The 24,786-nt window shown below is 43.2% G+C and overlaps 1 protein-coding gene across 3 annotated transcripts in view; it reads left to right on the forward strand.

The window, feature by feature from the left end:
* Window positions 1-7,339: 7,339 nt before the first annotated feature.
* Window positions 7,340-24,786, forward strand: part of tmem131 (transmembrane protein 131) — a 40,362-nt gene continuing 22,915 nt past the window's right edge. For 2 of the 3 annotated variants that reach the window (XM_029121410.2, XM_029121411.2), the window contains exons 1-4: window positions 7,340-7,601; window positions 14,655-14,716; window positions 15,748-15,788; window positions 24,031-24,099. In XM_029121410.2, the coding sequence (XP_028977243.2) occupies window positions 7,478-7,601; window positions 14,655-14,716; window positions 15,748-15,788; window positions 24,031-24,099 (296 nt within the window). In that variant the 5' untranslated portion in view covers window positions 7,340-7,477. The remainder of the gene's footprint in view (window positions 7,602-14,654; window positions 14,717-15,747; window positions 15,789-24,030; window positions 24,100-24,786) is intronic. The other variant, XM_029121412.2, reaches the window with a different exon arrangement.

The following is a 24,786-nucleotide window of genomic DNA, read 5'->3' on the forward strand; positions in this document are numbered from 1 at the left end:
TCAAGTCTCACAATGAGTGAGAAGAATATTTCTCTAATACATTTATTTTCCTTTGAACATTTTGACCCTAACTAAAGGTTTGGCTTTCTTTCACATGTTGTGCAATATGGAGGAGATATTAGAAACCCATTAACATGAAGCCCAAATTTAAAACCTGCGACTGACATTTATAAAATAAACATTTTGAAAATGGTTCATTATCCTGCAGGGTTTTAATAGAACCTGACATTGTGACACTGGACCTATCCGTTCCTGATCTACAGTCCACTGGGTCTTCTTTGCAGTTTATGTCATCACCTGTGGGAAATTGAAAACCTATACTTTGTCAGTAAAATGTGTGGGTACAGATCTGAACATGTTGCCATGTGGCATGTAAAACAGAGTTTTTACATCCTGTGCAGCCACTCCTTGCTGTGTTTTTTTACACCCTGCTGTTTTAACATTAAGGCTGAGTTGTGGATCAGTGACTCCAGTCTTCAGGGAACCTGCTTGATGTCACACTTCTGCCCCAGCCCTTACCAATACACCTGACTCCAATAATCACCTCATCATGATTCCCAGCCCCAGACAACACACCTTACTCCAAGAATCACCTCATCATGATTCCCAGCCCCAGACAACACACCTGACTCCAATAAACACCTCATCACGGTCTTCAGTTGAGAATGCAATCGGCTGTTCCTAACTGTCTGTTTTGGAGCCTGTTAGGCGACCTGCAGCAGGTCTGTAGCATGTAGGAAGAAAGAGTGTCCCGTGGCAACCTGGACTTCTCCGGAGCAGTCAGGTCTTCCTAGTGTATAGGCCAGCCTAGAGACCTCAAGGCCTGCAGCTTCAGGTCACAGTGATCTGTCCAAACTATCCCAGACAGACAGATGGACAGACAGAGAGACAGACAGACAGACAGATGGAGATAGATAGAGTGACGGAAACAGAGACTGAGATGTATGGATGGAGAGGCAGACCGAGGACAGGTAGAGATAGACAGATGACAGACAGACAGATGGACAGACAGAGAGATCATACAGGGTGAGTCATCCAGTACTGGGACATCCACATGGCATGGTGGCTGATTTGTTGTTTTCTAATCTGAGATTATCACTTTAATCCACTAAACAAGAGTCTTCCAACCTCGGGGCCATCTTGACTCAAATACAGATCGTTAACCCAGTCACCTGCCCCCCCCCAACCCACCCCCCCCCCCCACCCCCCCGGTGAGTCAGCACTCTCCAGGCAGCACTGTCCCAGCAGCGTCTGGGCAACAGAAGGAGAACGGAAGATGCCACAAAGGGCTGTGACTCTTTAACCCTTTGACTTTTAATACGTTAGCAGATGTTCTGGCAGCCTGGTCGAACCTAGGCAGACACACACGTGCACGTACAGACGGACGCACATACACGTGCAGATGCACAGGTGCGCACACATGTTAAGTACTCTGGTGGATGGGCCACCAAAGGAACAAGCATCCGAGCCCATTCCTCCTAAACCGCGAACTAACTGTACGTCCACCTCATGTTGGTCTTTTTAATGCGTTGAGAACTGTAGATACTAATATCACCAACACAGACGAGTTCTACGCCAGGAGTCTCACTCTTTACTTATGTAGGCTACCTGACCTGCAATCTAAAGGTCCTATGCTGTCAGTCTGACCTGCAATCTAAAGGTCCTGTGCTGTCAGTCTGACCTGTAATCTAAAGGACCTGTGCTGTCAGTCTGACCTGTAATCTAAAGGCCCTGTGCTGTCAGTCTGACCTGCAATCTAAAGGTCCTATGCTGTCAGTCTGACCTGCAATCTAAAGGTCCTGTGCTGTCAGTCTGACCTGTAATCTAAAGGACCTGTGCTGTCAGTCTGACCTGTAATCTAAAGGCCCTGTGCTGTCAGTCTGACCTGCAATCTAAAGGTCCTATGCTGTCAGTCTGACCTGCAATCTAAAGGTCCTGTGCTGTCAGTCTGACCTGTAATCTAAAGGTCCTGTGCTGTCAGTCTGACCTGTAATCTAAAGGACCTGTGCTGTCAGTCTGACCTGTAATCTAAAGGCCCTGTGCTGTCAGTCTGACCTGCAATCTAAAGGTCCTGTGCTGTCAGTCTGACCTGCAATCTAAAGGCCCTGTGCTGTCAGTCTGACCTGCAATCTAAAGGCCCTGTGCTGTTAGCCTGGGAGATGGCTTAAACTCTGCCGTAATATAAGCCTTGTCTGCAAAGGCTCTCTCTCTGTGTAGCATTCAAAGGAGCATCCCATTGTGTTTGTGAGTGTTTGTGTGCGTGTGTATGCATTTTAACTTGACTAATGTTGTTCTCCTCCGAAAAAACGGCAAGGCTTTTCACTGCGTTGTAACCATGACAGTGTCTCCTGTCGTCTCTCCGGTCCATTGTGACGGTGGTGAACATTGCAGGCTTGGAACAGTCACTACCATCGCAATGGATTGGAGAGAAGACATACTTGTGCATTGTTTAAAAAGTGCTTGTTCCAGGGGGGACAGCCCTCATCCTGCCCCCGTTTCCATCCTAGCTGATGACGGGGGCACTTCAGGTACATTCTAAATCAGCCCCTACCAGGTTATGGTAGACAATGAGAGAGGAAGGAAGACAAACGTTTCCTGCAGTCCAAAACACAAACACCCTGATGAGCTTTATCCTAGCAATTCTCAATCATCACATAACATTTATTGAACCATTTTTTATTCCACCTTTTTTTCTTTCTTTCTCTGATCTTCTCCACATAAAAAAAATGCATCACCTGCAAAGGAAAGGAAAACCACAAATTCAAGTTTCCCGAGAGCATGTTCCATGCTTTACCTGTAATATGCTTGTCTACATGCAGTGAATGGTGGCAAACTAACATGTCACACCACTGCTCTCTAGAGGAAAGGAGCCGAACTGCATGACAACTCAATGATAATGACAAATCCTTCATAGAAGAACACAGTCAATAGACCAGCTTTTATTGTAGTGCGACTCAGGGACAAGGGATCATCCTAACGCAGAAGTAGATTCGGAATGACAGACAGCAAGACAGATTTGTACACAGAATGACAGACAGAACGACAGACGGTGTTGCGTTTAATAACGACGTAATCAGTTCACGTACCTCACCAAACACTTGGAGGTGTTTCTCCAACTGAGGGCGGTATCTTAGGCCGAGTGTGGTGGCTATGGTAACCAAGATATTCAGGGATGCTTAGCCTCCTGGCTGCCCGACTGTTGGTTTTCATCCACTGTGCAGAAGACACATGCAAGGACACGGGGAACATAGAGAGGGACATGCGGTGGTTAATGTGAGCCGGATCCTGCTGGAACAGGATCCAGCACCACTCAGATTTTCCTAAGTTTGTTCCGGCACCTACTTTTCCCAGATTTGGTCAGCTGTGCATGACTTGTCTTTTTCCATCACTGTGTTCGCTTTGCACTGTAAACATTCCACTAGAAGCAGAGTTCTTAAAGTTGCCTTTTCCTGCAGCCTCAGCACTGCTTGACAAGATTGTGAACGTTTCTTTGTTGTCCGGTATTTGCGCTACCGATGTGCTTTGTTGTCCGGTATTTGCGCTACCGATTTGACAACCGGATCCATGTATCTCGCGCGCCCCGAAAGTGTTCCTGGACCTCCGGATTTATAAATGATGCACTGGGGTCATGGAACATGTGGAGCTTAGTAACACTTATTGTTGGACATGGAACATGATGTCATATAGCTCGATGCTAGAAATATTTCACTGTATTTGTTCTACTGAGAATCCAGTGTTTATTTATTTTGTGTATACACTAATGTGACCTAGCAATTATTAATATCGTAAAGCGTTGAATCCTGCTGGTTGCATCAGCAGCTGTCTTTAGATGTCTACTAACTTTAGGTTTTCTGTTGTTTGGTAACTTTTGGTTTTCCTCTGAGGTGATCAAGTTCAACACTTGACTCACTCCTGGTGAGTCAGCAAAATGGTCTGCTATAGACTTAAAGCTAATGTTGTGCATATTTTCAAGTACTTTGCCTTGGGATAACACAACAACTTTTAAATGTTGTGCAGAGTAAAGTATTTTCCTATTTCCGTGTATTTCACTGCAACGTAGGCATAACAAAACGTTGAACTCGTAACCTTAATATTTAATTGAAATTACTACACAAGAGAACTCATTACCACTCAATATATGCCAGAGAGCGTGTTTTTGCTAACTGAACATATGTACACTCAATAAGAAATTCTCAAAGCCCCAACAACGATTAAGCTAATCAGCAAATTCTGATTGGTAGTAATTAGGAGCTGCTGATTGACAGATTATATTGATTGAAAATGATTATAATAATGTCACATAATTAAGTCCTGACTGGTCATGTCCTAAAGTATTGTGTTTCTCATTCTCTCCCTTTGACTGGGACGCGCAAAAAGGCCTATGAGTCAGGTTCAAAAGAAGTGCATTAAAAAAGGGATTAGGTTAGCATTTGGCATATTGAAAATATGTAAAATGGAGAAAATATTTGTCCTGTTTCATGGAGCTAAAACTGAGTGTTGTGTGTATTTGCGTGTCCTTCAGACACCATCAGAGGGAAAGGTCACTGCCATGGATCAGCCATAATTGATGGCAAGCTGGCAACTCGGCCTTGCTTAAGGGCATATGAATAAAGGACTAAGTAGAACATCTAGCCTGGTCCATAGTAAATGTTTGTGCTCTTGGTCACTGTCAAGCCAAACACGAATGCCAAGGAGATGGCATAACCTCACAAACAGACTGACAATCAGGCTATGGAAAATCCAGTCTAAATATTTTTCATGCCCACCCAGCCACAACCAAACCCACCCACACCCAAACATGCACACCTGCACACTCATGTACACTAATCATAATATGATTTAATGCATTTAACCACTATGTGGCTATGATGAATCCCCTAGTTCAATACAGTAGATTTCAACCTCAGAAACATACTTATTACTAATGTAAAACCACATGGACACAGGATCCCCTAGCCACACCTTCCAGCCAATATGATCAATGTCTCAACCAGTCAGTCTGACATTATTACAGAAGCCAAATCTGATCAAGGTACAGGTTATAGAAAGCGGAATTAGCTTGATGACTCTGTGAGATGTCTGGTTTGGTTAGGCTTACTTTACATTCATGTACACATACTGTAACACAGGCGATAGTTGCATATGCATTCAAGGAACAAGTTAGACCGATAATAGTTCAACTATCCAACTGGACCCTCCATTCCACCAAGAGATTTACATTACAAATAAGCGTCCTGCATGGAACTAAAAAAGGATCCTCCTTTCTGACAAACCCAACCCTGTTGAAAACCTTTTTTTCTTTTTCTAAGGGTGCAGATTTCTAAATCACCAGGAGTTATGAGTGAACATCAAGGCCTGGACACCTGTCTTCCTTGTAACTGTGTTCACCTGGTCTCGCACATCGGAACAGGACACAATTAGCAATGAATGAAACCAGTTCTCTGACGACTGTGCAGAGATTGTGGGCACCTGTGGTGCTGGGCACCTTTGATGCGGGGGGCGTCCGTGGTGCTGACACCTCTGGTCCCTCCACAGACAGCAGTCAGGACCAGTGTCACACAACGCTCTTGGATCAGCCCCGAAGAGCTTCCTGTCGCCTGAAGTCAACCAGTCCATCCTTCTGCGTAACAGACTGGCACTGTCCGCTAAACCTGGATGACAGCTGTTGCAGCTGCTGTTGTTGTACTGTCAAGGGAAGAGTCCTTGTTCATACTGAGGAGACAAACCTGCAGAGACGTAATCTGGTGGGGGAAACCGGATCAGAGACCCGATGTAATCTGGTGGGGGAAACCGGATCAGAGACTAGACGTAATCTGGTGGGGGAAACCGGATCAGAGACCGGATGAAATCTAAGGGGGGACACCTGATCAGAGACCGGATGTAATCTGAGGGGACACCTGCTCAGAGACTGGGTGTAATCTGAGGAGACACCTGCTCAGAGACTGGATGTAATCTGAGGAGACACCTGCTCAGAGACTGGATGTAATCTGAGGAGACACCTGCTCAGAGACTGGATGTAATCAGAGGAGACACCTGCTCAGAGACTGGGTGTAATCTGAGGAGACACCTGCTCAGAGACTGGGTGTAATCTGAGGAGACACCTGCTCAGAGACTGGGTGTAATCTGAGGGGACACCTGCTCAGAGACTGGATGTAATCTGAGGAGACACCTGCTCAGAGACTGGGTGTAATCTGAGGGGACACCTGCTCAGAGACTGGGTGTAATCTGAGGGGACACCTGCTCAGAGACTGGGTGTAATCTGAGGGGACACCTGCTCAGAGACTGGATGTAATCTGAGGAGACACCTGCTCAGAGACTGGATGTAATCTGAGGGGACACCTGCTCAGAGACTGGATGTAATCAGAGGAGACACCTGCTCAGAGACTGGGTGTAATCTGAGGGGACACCTGCTCAGAGACTGGGTGTAATCAGAGGAGACACCTGCTCAGAGACTGGGTGTAATCAGAGGAGACACCTGCTCAGAGACTGGGTGTAATCTGAGGAGACACCTGCTCAGAGACTGGATGTAATCTGAGGGGACACCTGCTCAGAGACTGGGTGTAATCTGAGGAGACACCTGCTCAGGGACTGGGTGTAATCTGAGGGGACACCTGCTCAGAGACTGGGTGTAATCTGAGGGGACACCTGCTCAGAGACTGGGTGTAATCTGAGGGGACACCGTATTGACAATTAAACTGACAATAACACTCTGAGGAATACTAAAATTGCAATCAGTACTGAACTTCTATGGACTACTAATATTGGATGTAATCTGAGGGGACACACCTGCTCAGAGCCTGGAAGTAATTTGAGGAGACACAAGGGTTGTATTTGTTGCATACACAATTACACACATATTTATTCGCTAAGAGCAATTTCTATGTGGGACAGTAGAATGTACAACAAATGGTAACTTCCTAATGTTAACATTGTGCATATATGCTAAGGTATTTAGGCTACATAATGTTGAGATTCAATCTGCTGATATTTGTTAGTGTTTCTAGGCTTTGTCCAACAGAGTAACAATCTGCCTCCACTTTTTTTTCCCCCTTTTCCCCACTTTCCCTTTCTAACGCTACCCGTCTCGTAATCCAATTTACATTTATTTCAAATTCAATATAAAGGGCTTCATTGTCATGGGGAGCATTTTTTTAAATTGCTAAACAAGTGGGGGATATTACATGCAAATTATAAATAACAAAAGTAATTTTGTTACATACACACATTTTCAGGAAATAAAGACTTTTAAAATGTCCTGTTTCAGCCATGTTAGGTGTTGTAAGAATTTGCATTTTATCTTGCACGCACATGCACACACAAACTCTCTGCAATCTGATCTGATCGACTTCCTCCAGCAGGGGCTTCGTTAACCTCACTGGAGCTCTATATGTCTTGTGTAGCGTTAAACTAAACGGCGGTTTTTATATCGGCATGCAAGCGGTTGCCCCGTCACAGTGATACAGAGACACATAGCAGCATGGCGAGCCAGGAAAGAGCACAGAGTTTTCTTTACTTATCAACAAGAACAACATTGTCATGCTTAGGACTCGTGCGGGTTTTATTTATTGCTTTCATACACACGGCGCAGGCGAACAAACAAGGTCTGTGTTCATGTATTCTTATTTTATTCCTGGTGTGAAAATCGATTAATTTATATTTTTCCAGTTTGGCTGCTTACAGCAAGTGAGACTACTATAACTAGCTAAATAGTACAGAGATTACAGTACGTAGTTAGCCAACTGGTTTCTGGTCCAATTAATGCTTTTATTTCCATCGTCTCTGCTGTCGACTGTTGCTTTATGTGGGTAACGTAAGTTCTGTGCCGAGAACTTGCATTCGTTATCTTAGAGGCTACTAGCTAGCTAGTGTTGCCTTAGTGAGCGTTAGCTAGCAAGCTAATGTTATGTACTATCGGTCCTGTTTTCCTATGCATGTGGTTTTAAACTCTATGGCTTAGAAACAATTAGCAAGCTAGGTAAGCCATACAGTAGTTAACTAGCTGACTCAAGAAGAGTTGGATAAGCTTGTCAGGTGTGACCAGTGGCAGTGCAGTGACTGAACAAGTGAAAATAGTACTACGGTACCTGGATCGGCTTTGCATAGACAGGCCGTAATGTCAGAAAGGACAACATGTTCGTCTGCACAAGTTAGCAAGCTAACTTAAATCATTTGCCAGTTTAACTGTCTGAAAATGTATATTTTCAAATAGATAATTGGCAAAGGCTGTTTTCAACTTGGTGACACTGAAACATTGACAAGAACCAGTTGAAATTAGCTAGGTAGCCACTCTAACAACATCAGTATTTCTCTACATTTATCAGTCAAACTATTTATTAAGCCGGTAACTATGATTTGTAGAGATCTACCACACACCAGAGAATGTGTGACATGAATATTCTAGAAGTTACCATTCTGCTAGCCATGTCTCTCAGCTAGCAACCTAGTTCGAACAAATGTATGGCACAGTCTGAACTAGACTAGCAACCTTGAGCTAACATCAGCTCGCTGACAGCAACGACACGTTGGAACATTTTGGCTAAATGGAAACACGGTCCAGAGAACTCTTCCTGACTGTTCTTTTGACCAGTTGCCCATTGATCCGTATGATTGTGAGCAGAAAAAGGGTAGTTAGAAACACTGTTCACACAATTGAAATTAAGGTTTAGGTTGCAACCGTAGACGATTTTTCGAAACAAGTTATCTGCGGTTCTTATCGATAATATATGCACATAAATACAAAACAGGAGCACTCATATTAGTAAATTATATTTCCTTTCCATTTACTTTAATCCTATCTGTTAGGCAAAATCCTGGTAGATAACGATTTCGGCCCCAGATCAACATCAGTTCGTTAGGTTATGTTTGATTGATTTTGGTTAATGTTGAAAAATGAATCAATTTGATTAAACAAAACCTGAGTGGAAAGCGAACACCTGTTGAAAGTGATTTTCAACAGGTTTACATTTGAGTCACTGCTCCATTCATTTTCTGTGACACACAACGACCAGAGAGTGGTCTGTAGCCAGCTGAGTGAGTGTTCTGGCATGATATGGTGCGCGTGACGCGCACAGGTGTGGTATCATGCCATTGGCAAAGGGCGTGACGCTTGGCCTCATCAATTCGCAGTAATCCTTTTGGGATTACACCGACCGCGAGTCACGTCGAGTTGTTGAAGCATCTAAATACAGCCGCGCTGGGGAGAGCATGTTTTACCTGGATTAGTAGATGAGTGGTGTGACTATGAATGTCGTCATTGTGGAATGTATCATTGAGTTGTTGTAGGAATAGCCTTTTTCTCGCTGTAGTAGTTGGGTTATGACTAATACATTTGTTAGTGTAATTACGGATGCTGACTCCAAGTAAACTGGGTGTGTGTGTGTGTGTGTGTGTGTGTGTGTGTGTGTGTGTGTGTGTGTGTGTGTGTGTAACACATTACATATCTGTCGCTTCAATTTTATCACACGTTATGCAACTCTAAACACATAATCAGTAAGCTTTTCTCCAAGAAAATAGAGCTTAAAAAAGTAATCACTGGGACATTTTGCTCTCAATATACTACACTTGGGGGGGTCTGACTCTTGAAGAATGTGGTTGGAAAAATAACTGAAATAGCTGGGAGAATGAACCCCAAGTGATGAATACTTATCAAACTAACCTCTTCTCAGTTACATTTCACTGAAATTGCAATTATGATTAGGAGGTAGCCTACACCGGAGATGAGATGAGATAAGGCTGCTAATATGCAATACGCTAATGCAACAATTGCAACAAAAGTAGCCTAGTTTAAGTACAATTAAAAAATAATGAGTAAAGATGAATGTTATTCTTTTATTGTTAAACAGATTTTTTTTTGTTTTTAACACAATTGATTCACAATCTTTGATGTGGTTTACTGGCTGCACTGTGTTTCTGTCTGTTTGGGAAAAGACGCCTGAGCCACCATCTCAGCAAGTAGGTCTAAATCTATCTCTGCATGTTGCCCAGCTAGTGAGTTCTGGAAGAGCGGAATTGAAGGCACTTCGTGATGGGGGGACACCTGTGTGTGTGCTCCTTCCCCTAAACCCAGGCCCGGTTGAGGCATTTAAAGAGGACCGGGGTGGCTGACATTTCAGCTGGCAGATAACAGAAAACCAAGGAGTAAACCTAGCTGCAGAACCCAGTGAGAGTTCGGGAGTCAGGGACCAGATCTTTACTGGGAGATGTAGTCGGCCCCCAGTTCGTTTCATTAGATTTATTTGAAATTGATTGTAAACAAATGTCTTTGATTGTTTTGAGATGAACACATTATTCAGCAGCAGCTTCTATCTCTGTTGCCTACCTACTCCTATTCCTAGATAAGTATATATATATTTTTGATTGTCTAGTTTATCGTCGGGTGAACTTTAATCTGGGCATGGAAACCGCAGTTAGAATGTGATGAAAGTTCAACTAAAGCAAATATTGTCTTGTCGGGTATTGGCAGCTATCTGTTTTATCTGGGTAGTGAGTTGTTTTTCTTTATCAAGCACATTTCTATGACAGAGTGAAGTATCGTAATGATTGTGTCCAAACCTAGAGCTTAGATTATATATCTTGGCTACTGTCTGATGAGCAAAAAACAGCATAATAAGATTTTGAAAAGGTATTTGAAGTGATGTACAGATAATTTCACTTAAGTATCTGTTTTCAAAGAATTAGTTGATTGGCTTATCTGAAAGACCTCCTGGACTGTTCCCTGATTGGCTTCTGTCCAGCAATAAGCTAATGAAAGTAATTTAACGACTTGATAAAGTCAGCTCACGTCCTCATAGTTGCACTGGCTTCCTGTCTGACCCTTAGGCTCAGTTCAGTGTTCCTGAAACTATGGGTCAGGACCTGAAGTGTGCCATGGGAATGTTTTAGACTGGTTACTAGTAATGAAAATGCATCTAAAACCAAACAATGCTTACTAATTTGGGTCAGTGGAGGAGGATTTGTTTCACTAGTTTGTGATAATTTGGGTATTGAGCTTAGGGACACCTGGGCTAGATGTTACCACCTTATTTAGCCCCATTAAATGCTGTAGATCACTAGGGTAGGCCAGGATGTCAAGCAGGAAGGAAGGGGATCTATTTTAGTTGCAGTTTTTGTGTTTGGTTTGAGCTAGACATGTTGCATCATCTAAAGACTCCAATGGAAGATAAGGGGGCAAGCTTATCATAGAATCATGTAGTAACCCAGAAAGTGTTAAAGAAATCAACTGATTTGCACACTCTTGGCATTCTCTCAACCAGCTTCATGTGGTAGTCCCCTGGAATACTTTTCCAACAGGAGTTCTCACATATACTGTGCACTTGTTGGCTGCTTTTCCTTCACTCTGCAGTACTAATCCCAAACAATCTCAATTGCAATGAGTTTGGTTGATTGTGGTGGCAAGGTCATCTGATGCAGCAATATCACTCTCCTTCTTGGTCAAAAGTCCTTACACAACCTGGAGGTGTGTTTTGGGTCATTGTCCTGTTGAAAAACAAATGATAGTCTGGTGTATTACTGGAGAATGCTGCGTTAGTCACGCTGGTTGGGTGTGCCTTGAATTCAAAATAAATCACAGACTATCACCAGTAAAGCACCCCCACAACATCACACCTCCTCCTCTGTGCTTCACTGTGGGAACCACACATGCATAGATCATCTGTTCACCTACTCTGCATCTCGCAAACACATGGCATTGGAACAAAAAATAAAAAATGTGTACTTTATCAGACCAAAAGAAAGATTTTCACCGCTCTAATATCCATTTGTCATGTTTCCTGGCCCAAGCAATGCTCTTTTTGTTGGTGTCCTTCAGTAGCCTTTGCAGCAATTTGACCACAAAGGCCTGATTTGCGCAATCTGAAAAGATAATATTGAGATGTCTGTTACTTGAACTCTGTGAAGCCTTTATTTGGGCTGCAATTTGAGGCTGGTAACTAATGAATGTATGCTCAGCAGAGGTAACTCTGTGAGGGTCCTCATGATAGCCAGTTTCGTCATAACCTTTTCCATATTGCCTGACCATTTTCTCTTGAAGTAATAATGGTCTGTTGTTTCTCTTTGTTTATTTGAACAGTTTTTGCCATATTGTGAGCTACTACATTACAGAGATAATGATGGTCTTCTGAATTCCAACCCTACCTTTTACCTAATACCACTGATTGGCTCCAATGCATTACGAAGGGAAGAAATTCCACAAATTAACTTTTAACAAGGCACATCTGTTATTTGAAATACAGTGTGCAAAGCTGTCATCAAGGCAAAGGGTCGGTACTTTGGCAAATCTACTATATGAACCAATACAGTGTGAAACAAAATCTATTTATCACATGATACTGTATGTTATTTCATAGTTTTGATGTCTTCAATATTAGTCTACAATGTGATAAATAAATAAACAGATCAGCTTTACCGTACCTGATAAAATCAAGAAGCCTAATTAACCAATTATTATATTTATGTTTCAGCGGGCAAGTAGGCTTGAGCTATGGAGTCTAGCCTCTTAGCCAGTAATCAAAGATTTCAATAGATTAAAAGACCCAGAATTCTTCGGACAAGTTACAATGGCTCTCAAAAGTATTCACCCCCCGTGGACCTTTCCACATTTTGTTACAACAGGAAATCACTTATCAACACACCTACAAATTGTTCTAAATTATTACAAATACAAAACAGAAAATAATTGACTGCATTAAGTATTGCATAAAGTATTATCCCTCTTTAGTCAATATTTGGAAAAGGCACCTTTGGCAGCAGTTACAGCCATGAGTCTATTTGAATAAGTCTGCTGTAGCTCTTTTCGTATTTTATATTTGAAATTACTCCACAAGCCAACAGCTCTCTGGGTGAGAGAGTTGCGTGCATAGAGACACAGTACAACAACTACTTGAAGCGACTTATGAACCAACATTCACTCCGTGGGACACTGTTGATGTGTTCTGTACCTTGTTTCTGACCAGACGTCACCTTGTCATTTCTACAATTAGCCTGCCGCCATGCATTTACATCTCCAAGCATGACTAAAATGACTACAGCTACAATAGCGGCACACTTTATCGTCAGTCTAATTACTCAGATTTTCATGATCTTTCGTTATTTTTAAACAGCGGTTTACCAGACGCTGATTAAGCCTGGTCCTCTACAAAACCTCAAGCTCAGTGGTGAATCTCTGTGGAAAAGCGTATTTTGCACTTCTGAACCACGCTTTATCTGTGACCTTCAAACAGAGTTTAAATTATGGGACTCAGCTCCTGAGTTTTGATACACTCTACTACATTGTCAGCCAACCACATTCAGTAGCACCTGTCACGAAGGCTGGCTGGGTCCTGTGAGCTGTTTCATACTGTCATTGTGTTTGGTGTTGAGCTTGGTTTCACCTCCATCTCTGCCCCTGCTCCCTATTTCACACCAACCTGACACTAATAATAGCCTTTGGGGTGCCCGAGTGCAACGTGAGAGAGTGAGAAGTGTGTGATCCCCTCACTGTCTGGGTCAAGCCAAACCTCACTCCTACCAGAGAAGGCCAATGTCATCGTGGCTGTGATTTGAACTTGCGCCCCCCCCCCCTATATGTGAAGGATCACGATAATAAAGAAGACGTAGTTTCATTTAGATTACAGGTCGTGGCGCTCCCTTTTCAGTGGATTCCATCAAATATTTTCTGAGGTGGTACGTGATAAAATGCTTGAGAACCACTTATCTAGATCAACGACCAGCCGGTTGCTACGACGTCTCATATCACAGTGTGAAACTGGGGTCATGTCACATCGCATGGCCAGCTAGCGTTTTAGATATGATTTCACACTGTCTAAACAAACAGTGCTGTGAAACCTTTTTGTTTCCTTTCTGATTTTTCTATTTTTGCATGTTTTTGTCCCTGAATCTAGTCAGACCTTCAACCAGTACCCACTATTAGTTGATTAGGACCTGAGTTAAGAGATCACATGTGATTACCCCCTTGCGTACAGTAACCCTTTATGCTCCATGACTGTATCCAAAGGCTTCCTTTCTCATCTCTCTAGGAAGATCTTTGGCCCCACTCTCAATTTGGTTGTAGTTTTTTTTTGTGCCTGAACTGCTCGTTTCAGTTCCAGCGGGAGGTCATTAGGTATACGGCACTCCGGTGGTTCCCATTAGTTCTGTTTTGGTTGACATTCTAAAAATGTGAAATCAGTTCAGACCGGTTTCACCAGTGGTATGCCAGAGAGAGGGATGTAGTTGTGCTTTGCAAAAAAAACATTCAAGTATTAGGAGGATGTACGGAGAAAAGGAAGCACTGTTGCTAGCCTATCATGCCAAATTGAAGTTGAGCACAGTGGCAGTTGATCCAGGTTATTTGAAAGTTAAACCAAGGTGTTTTACCTTTCGGTCCTCCTCAGGCAGGCCGTTTGTGTCCAGTGAAGATAACATACTAAACGGTTTCACAGTACGTCAGCTGCCCCAGCTGTTCTATAAAGCGGTTCATGTGACTGTAATTATTACGATCTGATGATGTGGATTGTGAAGCGGTGGTAAAGGAATCCCCGTTCAGTAGCTTCCGTTGTGGTTTTGTCACAGTCCATTCTGACTGGGCCGGGCGTCGCCTGTCCAGAGGGCCCGAATCACTGACGACCTAGCCCACCGCCTCATCTAATCTCGTCCTATTATTCTCTCTGTCTTCACAGCGTTCATTCAGTCCGACACCATTCTAGAAGTGCTCCACTTTGGTGAGAGAACCCTTTTACAGGTAAGTTACCTTTTGTTGGAACGTAACGTCTCACCCAACGCTCTTTGTTATTGTTTGGCTGATCAGTGGTGTTGAAATGTACGTTTTAAAATAGGACCGGGTCGAGCCCTCCAAACGACGGCCGGTCACCCTGTGTAGTGCACTGGTTTTGACCCGGCCCAGTGGTTGGGTTACGCATGCAATAAGGGGACATTTGGGACACTGAGACAGCTGTACTCCTCATCGGGTGGTCCTGCAGGCCTGGGTGGCACAGGGTTTAAATTAGAGCAGCTAGTAGACCTGAGTGGCCTTCGCTAGTTTTACCTCACTTCCTTGGCAGAGGGACGCATACACACACGCTACACACAGGGAAAGTGTGTCTTTGTGTTACACATGCATTCTTCTAGTAGGGTGAATAAATCAGTAAGTAAATAATACATCTGATATTTTGCACAGGCAAGATGTAACCTATTTGTTTGTGCATTTCATGCTCTAACGTAATTCTAGCAAACATTTTTGTCTTGTCATTGGAGATGTGCACATTTTTCATTGTTTGGGGTTCATTTTAAGCATTTAAAAAAAAAAGCTGTTCGGGAGCCAAATGAGCCGGTTCTTTCAGGTGAACAAAGCCAGAAGCGCTGGCTCACTAAGGAGACTTCGAATTCCTATTAATTCTACCCAGCCTGACTTAATACTGAATCAGAAACGCACCCATTCATGTTTAATACTGAATCATAAAGGCCCCCATTCAGGTTTGAGACTGAATCAGAAAGGCACCCAGCCATGTTTAAGGCTGAATCAGAAAGATACTTAGGCAGGTTTAATGCTGTTCCTATTGTAAGCTACAGCTATAATAGAGATTTTGGAGTATTTCCATTCCAGTTTAATCAGCCTAGTCATAGTAATCAACTGTTCCACACCACTCAGCACTTAAAATTGTGATCTTAACTGTAATATTCTATGTTCTCAAACTCGTTTATTAATTATCATAAGCATGTGTTATCTTTCAGATGCATGACAAAAACTCTAATTGTTTTTCTTTCTATTTGCAGACAGAGTCAGAAATTGCTCTTAGTTTATATCCACAAAAAAGGTAAGTGGTCTATTTTTGGTTTCTTCAATCAAACATCCTGCCCCCAGTTATACTGGTGAACCACTAGAAACAGATTCCAGCATGTCAGACATCAGAAAGGCCACATGCTTCTTTTTATTGGACATGTGACTCTTACATTAAATATGTTTCCTTGTTGTGGGGGTGCAATATATAATGTCTGAAGACACTGGTGACTGGGTTTGGTTCTGCGGGTCTTTTTTGAATTTTTTTATACCCCTGTTCCGAACTCATTTAATATTTGGTACTGAACTGGTATAAAACCTCTAAAAATTGTGTTTCGGCAGGAAGCTACAAGAGTTCCCTTCAGTTTAATATAGAAGAGGTCCCTCTGTTTTTTATTTAGAAGAGGTCCCTCTGTTTTTTATTTAGAAGAGGTCCCTCTGTTTTTTATTTAGAAGAGGTCCCTCTGTTTTTTATTTAGAAGAGGTCCCTCTGTTTTTTATTTAGAAGAGGTCCCTCTGTTTTTGCCGGACCGCATGCACAGAGCCGGCCAAGAAGAGCGAATGTCTCTTACAGTGAGTGACTGACTGAGTACCACTTAAATAGCGTAGTGGTTAGTGAAGTGGATTTGTAAACTATAGGTCCTGCATTCGTATTTGATATAGGGTGCTGATTTAGATATAGGGTCAACTGGTGCTGGTCTGAGAGGTGCTGGTTTAGATATAGGGTCAACTGGTGCTGGTCTGAGAGGTGCTGGTTTAGATATAGGGTCAACTGGTGCTGGTCTGAGAGGTGCTGGTTTAGATATAGGGTCAACTGGTGCTGGTCTGAGAGGTGCTGGTTTAGATATAGGGTCAACTGGTGCTGGTCTGAGAGGTGCTGGTTTAGATATAGGGTCAACTGGTGCTGGTCTGAGAGGTGCTGGTTTAGATATAGGGTCAACTGGTGCTGGTCTGAGAGGTGCTGGTTTAGATATAGGGTCAACTGGTGAAGAATTCCGCTGAAGAGAACGGGGAGCTGTTTCCCAGCAAGCAGGAATTCTAAAGAAAAAAAAGCCAGGAGGATATGAGTAAAGGCTTTTTAGCCTTTGACCACTACAACTGTGCAAATGATTTGATTGCGCCACAAAAATACGAATGCAGTGAAGTACGCATTATGAATTATTCCGTATATATGAAAACTTTGCTGGCTAAAACCTTAAGTATCTACATTATAGTAAGCCCGAAATAAAACAGTCTACTGTTACATTTTGACTGTTTCTGGTGGATTTTCGAAAGTATGCATCCGTGCATGCGTTTTGGGTCAGGATAGACTAACACATTTGCTGGCTACAACATAGGCTACGGTAGTTACATTATAGTAAGCCTTGACTAAAACTGTATATGGTTATATTGCGACAGTTTCTGGCATGGATAAGTCTCGCTAGCAATTGCTCAATTCTTATGATTATTCCAGTAAGTTGGTAGATACTGGTAAAGCTTATTACTGGTTAATACGCTGTTAAAACGGCCAATGGCAAACCCCATACAGTTCATAGACGCTATTTGTGGTGGAGGTAAACTTAGTAAGAAATGTTAATCAGTTTAACTGTATCAATATTATTCATGAATGGCCAATTCGCTGTTAAAACGGCCAGTATTTAAGAGGTCCCTCTGTTCTTTATTTAAAAGAGGTCCCTCTGTTCTTTATTTAAAAGAGGTCCCTCTGTTCTTTATTTAAAAGAGGTCCCTCTGTTCTTTATTTAAGAGGTCCCTCTGTTCTTTATTTAAAAGAGGTCCCTCTGTTCTTTATTTAAAAGAGGTCCCTCTGTTCTTTATTTAAAAGAGGTCCCTCTGTTCTTTATTTAAAAGAGGTCCCTCTGTTCTTTATTTAAAAGAGGTCCCTCTGTTCTTTATTTAAAAGAGGTCCCTCTGTTCTTTATTTAAAAGAGGTCCCTCTGTTCTTTATTTAAAAGAGGTCCCTCTGTTCTTTATTTAAAAGAGGTCCCTCTGTTCTTTATTTAAAAGAGGTCCCTCTGTTCTTTATTTAAAAGAGGTCCCTCTGTTGTTTATTTAAAAGAGGTCCCTCTGTTGTTTATTTAAAAGAGGTCCCTCTGTTGTTTATTTAAAAGAGGTCCCTCTGTTGTTTATTTAAAAGAGGTCCCTCTGTTGTTTATTTAAAAGAGGTCCCTCTGTTGTTTATTTAAATGAGGTCCCTCTGTTCTTTCTGTAGTAGAGGTTGCTCAATTTGGTTTTGAAGATCTTGTAAAAAATCCTCCAAGAACCTTATCTATTCATATTTTATCTTTTAACCTGTCAGTATCACTGACTGATGTAATGTGGCAAATGTCACAATGTTGTTACCCTGCACACTAGTGACTACTGCAGCATACAAGACTGTACATTTACAGCAAAGAGAGGGGCGTTGTCTTTACTATCCAGTTTCAGCTGCTTCCTGTGTCTACTGGTACTACGCCATGTGACTTACCTCGTGTTTCTATACCAATCAGCCGCCTCCATGTCAAATCAGGGTTGACAATAGACTTTCTCCCTCGGCCACTCACTGAACACCTGCTAAGTGTCTTCCTGTGATTGGTTATCCGTTCTGCGTGTTTTGCTGTTCTGTCTTTTTGGGCGTGCCTGTGCCATCCATAGCAGAAGGGACTGTCAGCAGATGAGAAGCGTCAGCTTTAGTAGTTTCCTCTTACAATTGGGGCTTTTTCTTTTTTTTTATTCATAGAGACGGTCTGAACATACAGGCTCATGCCTTAATGTAACTTAACACCATAGTTGGATACATTCATTTAATTTGCTACACAGCTTGCTTGTAACACTTTCTTCTTTATATTGAACAGGCTAGTCATTTTTACACACACACAGAGCAGATTTAGTATTGACCGTCCTTTAGTTTTCACATTGAACTCTAGGCTTACATACTACAGTATTTTTCTCATTACAAACCCTGGGCTGGGGTCCATGTGTCCCTCTCAAATTTAAACATGTCTCTGTGTGTTTCAAATCTCCCCGCGATCCTGTAGTAATGGCAGTAGCCCTGTTTTTAACCCTTCTTATATCAGTGAATGCATTTCTGCCTTCTTCTTAAAGCAGATTATTTAAGCAGGCTAATTCTATCTTTACATTTTACATTGTCATTTAGAACGCACTGATCCAGGTCTTAGGTTAGAGGTGCTGGTTTAGATTTAGGGTCAACTGGTGCTGGTCTGAGAGGTGCTGGTTTAGATATAGGGTCAACTGGTGCTGGTCTGAGAGGTGCTGGTTTAGATTTCGGGTCAACTGGTGCTGGTCTGAGAGGTGCTGGTTTAGATTTCGGGTCAACTGGTGCTGGTCTGAGAGGTGCTGGTTTAGATTTCGGGTCAACTGGTGCTGGTCTGAGAGGTGCTGATTTAGATATAGGGTCAACTGGTGCTGGTCTGAGAGGTGCTGGTTTAGATATAGGGTCAACTGGTGCTGGTCTGAGAGGTGCTGGTTTAGATATAGGGTCAACTGGTGCTGGTCTGAGAGGTGCTGGTTTAGATATAGGGTCAACTCGTGCTGGTCTGAGAGGTGCTGGTTTAGATATAGGGTCAACTGGTGAAGAATTCCGCTGAAGAGAACGGGGAGCTGTTTCCCAGCAAGCAGGAATTCTAAAGAAAAAAAAGCCAGGAGGATATGAGTAAAGGCTTTTTAGCCTTTGACCACTACAACTGTGCAAATGATTTGATTGCGCCACAGAAGGAGCACGGACTATGACTGAACATGTGGCTGAAGAGCGTAGTGATGGCTTCCTCAGAGAATTCGTGACTGAACCCAGCCACACGATAGCAGCGTGCCTCTATGTAATCAGGCCGTAGCGCGTGGCTGCCGAACTGAGGCTGGCAGTACGTTCTAAACCTGGGCGTTAAGCCGGTGCTGACTTGAAGAGGAAGGCTTGAAGGGGTCGTTTTCCTGTGCGTTATGATGCCTGCCGCTCCGATTACACAGGGTTTCGGAGCCTCTTGATGAGAGACCTTGTTAATGTCAAGTTAAGCCTTCCTGTGCTTATCCAATGGTCTGGGACCACATATCTTGCCATTTCCGATTGCCCTTTTTTAAGTGTGAAGAGTGTCTGTGTGTTATTTTCATAGGTCATGTTATACCGTGGCTGTGTCCCAAATGGCATTATAGTCCCTTCATTCCCTACTTCTTACTTGCGCTCTATGGACCCCAATAGTAGTGCACTATCTAGGGAAAAGGCTGCCGTTTTGAACTCCGATCTGGTGGTTTTCACGTTACGATAACACCTGGCAGCTGGCGGCTTTCAGTCATGTGTCTCGTGATTTTCAGTTTGAGGTCTTGAGACTATTTTCTCCTCCGACCCATCTACCCATCCACAGTATTTACCTCACAACTTTTAAAACTGCTTCTTTTTTCAGCACAGGGAGTTCATAGGAGATTATCCAACTTGCTTCCCGTAAATCCAGTGAGTTTTTGTTTCAGCGCCAAAAACAGTCATCATTTCATAATGGAGATTGGTATTCAGTGGCTTGATTGAGTGTTGGGAGAACTTGGTTTTCTGTTGTGTTTCGCGGTCAGACTGTGACCTAGTTGAACTTCAGTGAACTTCAAGTGTGCTCAGTCTAACGCAGAGAAGCTGGCTAGACAAGTCATCTTCCTCTCAGTATGTCCCATTTCTTCAACCCCTACCCTCTCTCACTCCAAACGGTACCCTATTTATTATAATTCGGTCCTAAGTAGTGTACTCTATTGGAACTTAGTTCCAGTTTGGGAACCATTGCGAAGCAGTCTAATATCACCCCGCTAGCAACAGGCTGCCCCCAAGACTAACACTGAAGCAGCCAAGTACACTGAGAGAAGGGGCCTCTACATGTGTACAGAGCTAATGTTTTCACGGTCCCCCTGCCTGGGAGCTTTAAGCAGTGTTAGACCTGAGCTTGAGTAACTAGGATCCTGTTTAGACCACATCAATTGTCTATACAGTGGGGAGAACAAGTATTTGATACACTGCCGATTTTGCAGGTTTTCCTACTTACAAAGCATTTAGAAGTCTGTCATTTTTATCATAGGTACACTTCAACTGTGAGAGACGGAATCTAAAACAAAAGTCCAGAAAATCACATTGTATGATTTTTTTATAATTAATTTACATTTTATTGCATGACATAAGTACATGTACATAAATAGTACATAAATACATCAGAAAAGCAGAACTTAATATTTGGTACAGAACCTTTGTTTGCAATTACAGAGATCATACGTTTCCTGTAGTTCTTGACCAGGTTTGCCCACACTGCAGCAGGGATTTTAGCCCACTCCTCCATACAGACCTTCTCCAGATCCTTCAGGTTTTGGAGCTGTCGCTGGGCAATACGGACTTTCTGCTCCCTCCAAAGATTTTCTATTGGTTTCAGGTCTGGAGACTGGCTAGGCCATCTAGCATCAGGTCTTTAAGGTATTGTAGTGTAAAAACAACATAAAAAGATCCTTGACTATTTCTCAGACACACTAGAGGTTGTTACGGGAACAGGACTCCTGTGGGTCTTGCGGTGCGGTGGGATTTGGTTAGGAACCGGAGTGAAAGTAGAGTCAGGTTTCGGGACCGGATCGAGAGTCCATCGGAGTGGGCAGTACAGAAATTATTCAACCTTTGTATGTATTATTTTCATGCATTCAATACTGTATGTTTTACCTGAGAACAATGTCTCAGATGTCAGTCTCCCTGTTGAACTGCACCATCTGCCTCAGCGTCTGAGGATTTGAAGAAGCTGGAACGTCTTAAAATCCCCAGTAGTGCAATACCCTACGATGGCAACAAAATCTATTCTATGTGCATTTTATTGGGCTTTCTTAATTTTTTAATCATTTATCTATCCAGGGCAGAATAGATGTAACAAAGTCATCAATTATACTCTAATCAATGTAAAAGAATATATGATATTCCATAGTGATATTCTCAGTACTTATTGTCCAGCCAGAAGTTCCATGCGTTGGGGAAGTGAGATGAGTCACTTCAACTGTGGCTGTGATTTATCCAGCAGAAATGTCAGGCTGACACTGCAGAGACAGTGACCTCTGAACAGGGGGCCGGTTATAGGTTCAGGATAGGGCTAAAACAGACTAGTGCTGGTTGAACCCGGCCTCTCTGAAGTCCCTGGGACACATCTGTAGGAATGTCAGAATGTCCCTAGGCTACATTGCAGATGTATTACATTTTATTAACCAACCAGGTGTTGTTATCCAAAGTGACCTACAGAAGTAGCAGTGTTTGGGTTGCCTCTGGGACAGAACGACAGATTTTTACCTGGCCGGCTCTGGGTTTTGTTCCAGCAACCTTCTGGTTACCAGTCAGATGCTGTGACTGCCTGCCGCCCTTGGCAAAATCATTGCTTCAGCTTCAGCTTGAATGGTATCAGCATTACTAAACATCTGTTTCCATAGTAAACATTGCTCTACAGCTAGCTTGTGGCCAATGGAACCAACAATACATAACTAACGACTGCTACCAACAAGGACGGACATGCCAAAGACGACGAACTAACACTGTACGACCAACACGGACGGACATGCCAAAGACAACGCACTAACACTGTACGACCAACACGGATGGACACTGTACGACCAACACGGACGGACATGTCAAAGACAACGCACTAACACTGTACGACCAACATAGATGGACACTGTACGACCAACATGGATGGACATGTCAAAGACGACAAACTAACATTGTACGACCAACACGGACGGACATGCCAAAGACAACGCACTAACACTGTACGACCAACACGGATGGACACTGTACGACCAACACGGACGGACATGTCAAAGACAACGCACTAACACTGTACGACCAACATGGATGGACACTGTACGACCAACATGGATGGACATGTCAAAGACAACGCACTAACACTGTACGACCAACACGGACTGACATGTCAAAGACAACGCACTAACACTGTACGACCAACACGGACGGACATGTCAAAGACAACGCACTAACACTGTACGACCAACATGGATGGACACTGTACGACCAACACGGACGGACATGTCAAAGACAACGGACTAACACTGTACGACCAACATGGATGGACATGCCAAAGACGACACACTTACACGGACGGACATGCCAACATACTGTACTACCACCTTCTGCCCTGAAATATTTTACCAGTCGTAATGTTTGCCAGCTGTTCTCGGCAGAACCACTAGGGACTAACTGAGTGGTTTGTGTGGATTTATCTAATCCTTTCCTGTAAGTTGTTACAGCCTGCAAAGATCTGCTAGTATTATCATCACCCTCGCCCAACCGCACGCACGCGCACACACATATATACACACACACACACACACACACACACACCCCGGTTGTTAAATGAGTGATGTGAATCTCTGCTAGATGTTCTGCCCCCAGGGTAATAAAGACTAATTATATCTTGAGTAGTGATGTCAACCGTACTGGAGGCACGACGTGATGCAACACCAACGCCTGACTTTGAGAGCTCACTCGGCCTGACAAGACTGAAAACGCACACCCCACTGGAAATGATAGTTAGGACACTCTGGCAGGTTGAGTCGCTTGTGATGTAGCACGTGGCGTTCTATACTCCCACTAATCGTAACGTTACTGGTGTATTCCTTCAGATGTTCGATTTGCGTTGGATTCACACCCAGTCTTGGCTCACAACAGATTTATGTTGGTGTTGCAGTTCTGACTGGTTCTTTGTCCCGCCCCTCCCTCCGCCCCTCCCTCCGCCTGGAGCTCCTCACACCTGTGCAGATGAAACTGTCTCAATCTTTTTTTCTTTTTTCTTTCACTTCCCATCAGCCTAGATTTCTTTTTATTCTCTCCCAACCCCTCCACACACAATTCGGGTTAAAATAAACTATTTACATTTCTAAAGAGATTTGGATATATTAAATCAAATTATTATAAAATATAAATTAGTAACAGTTACACATTTCAAAGTGTTGTAACAGTGTGTGATATTGAACATGAATGTCAAGGATATGGTGTTTGGTGATGAGGCTAGGTAATGTTTAGACATAAATGTCATGTTATTCAGGGGTAGGGGTTTGGTTCAGGCCTAAGGAAAAGGAGCATTGATTTTTGGGTTTATCCACACGCATTTTGGGGGGGGGGGGGGGGTCCCAAATAACACAGAATTTGGATTGTCTGACTAGTGTAGAGATGTACGGTACCAGTTTGGACACACTTGGCCATTGAAATGAAAGTCTCTGCTGCATTGTCTCTGCTGCTTTGGTTGCTGTTTAATGGTTCTTTTTTCTCCTCTGTCTTTCAGTGCGTCCCCACATCGAGGGAACTGCAGGCCGATACGCTTCGAACCGGCCATGCTAGACTTCCATGAACAGTGAGTACCCCAGGTACTGCCTGGGTCTCGCCAGGGTTGCGGATTCGACTCCCATGGCGGTGCACATTAAAAATGTCAGTCTGGGTGTGAGCGTCTAGCGGGGCAGTTTTTGACCACGGGCCCTGAGGAAGAGGGTTCCATTTGGGACTCGCTACCTGGCTACGTTTGGTTGACACAACCTGTTGATTGGCCGATTCACTGCAGGTGTGTCACTACGACTCAGCCTGTGTGCACAATAGTACACGGCTTCCATGTCGATAGGCACATTCCCTGCCAGCGGCCACACCCAGGTGTGGGGAGCATTCCACAGTGGAACTAGACATGAGCTCATCGCATGTTCTGTAGCTCCGTTACAGCACCTCCCCTCCATGCCACAATCAGAGAGGACATTCCAAAGTCACCTTGTCATTACAGAGAAATGGAGGACATCATCCAGGGACTCACAGATAAAGGAAGAACGCGTATATATTTGACAAGGAGCATTTAAATTCACAGGACATTAGAGAAATTAAACAGTCCATACTGAGTCATTTATTATCCATTTTATCATGATACTTCGGAGGCAAAACACGTTATCCTATACTACTTTGTGAATGTAAGATGGCGACAAGCTCCAAAATGTGTGGAATACAGACAAAGTAAACATTTAATATAAGGCAAAAACATTGTACTCCTCCCCACTCCTGA

The sequence above is a fragment of the Esox lucius genome, chromosome 8 (genome assembly GCF_011004845.1).
Source record: "Esox lucius isolate fEsoLuc1 chromosome 8, fEsoLuc1.pri, whole genome shotgun sequence".
Classification (NCBI taxonomy): Eukaryota; Metazoa; Chordata; class Actinopteri; order Esociformes; family Esocidae; genus Esox; species Esox lucius.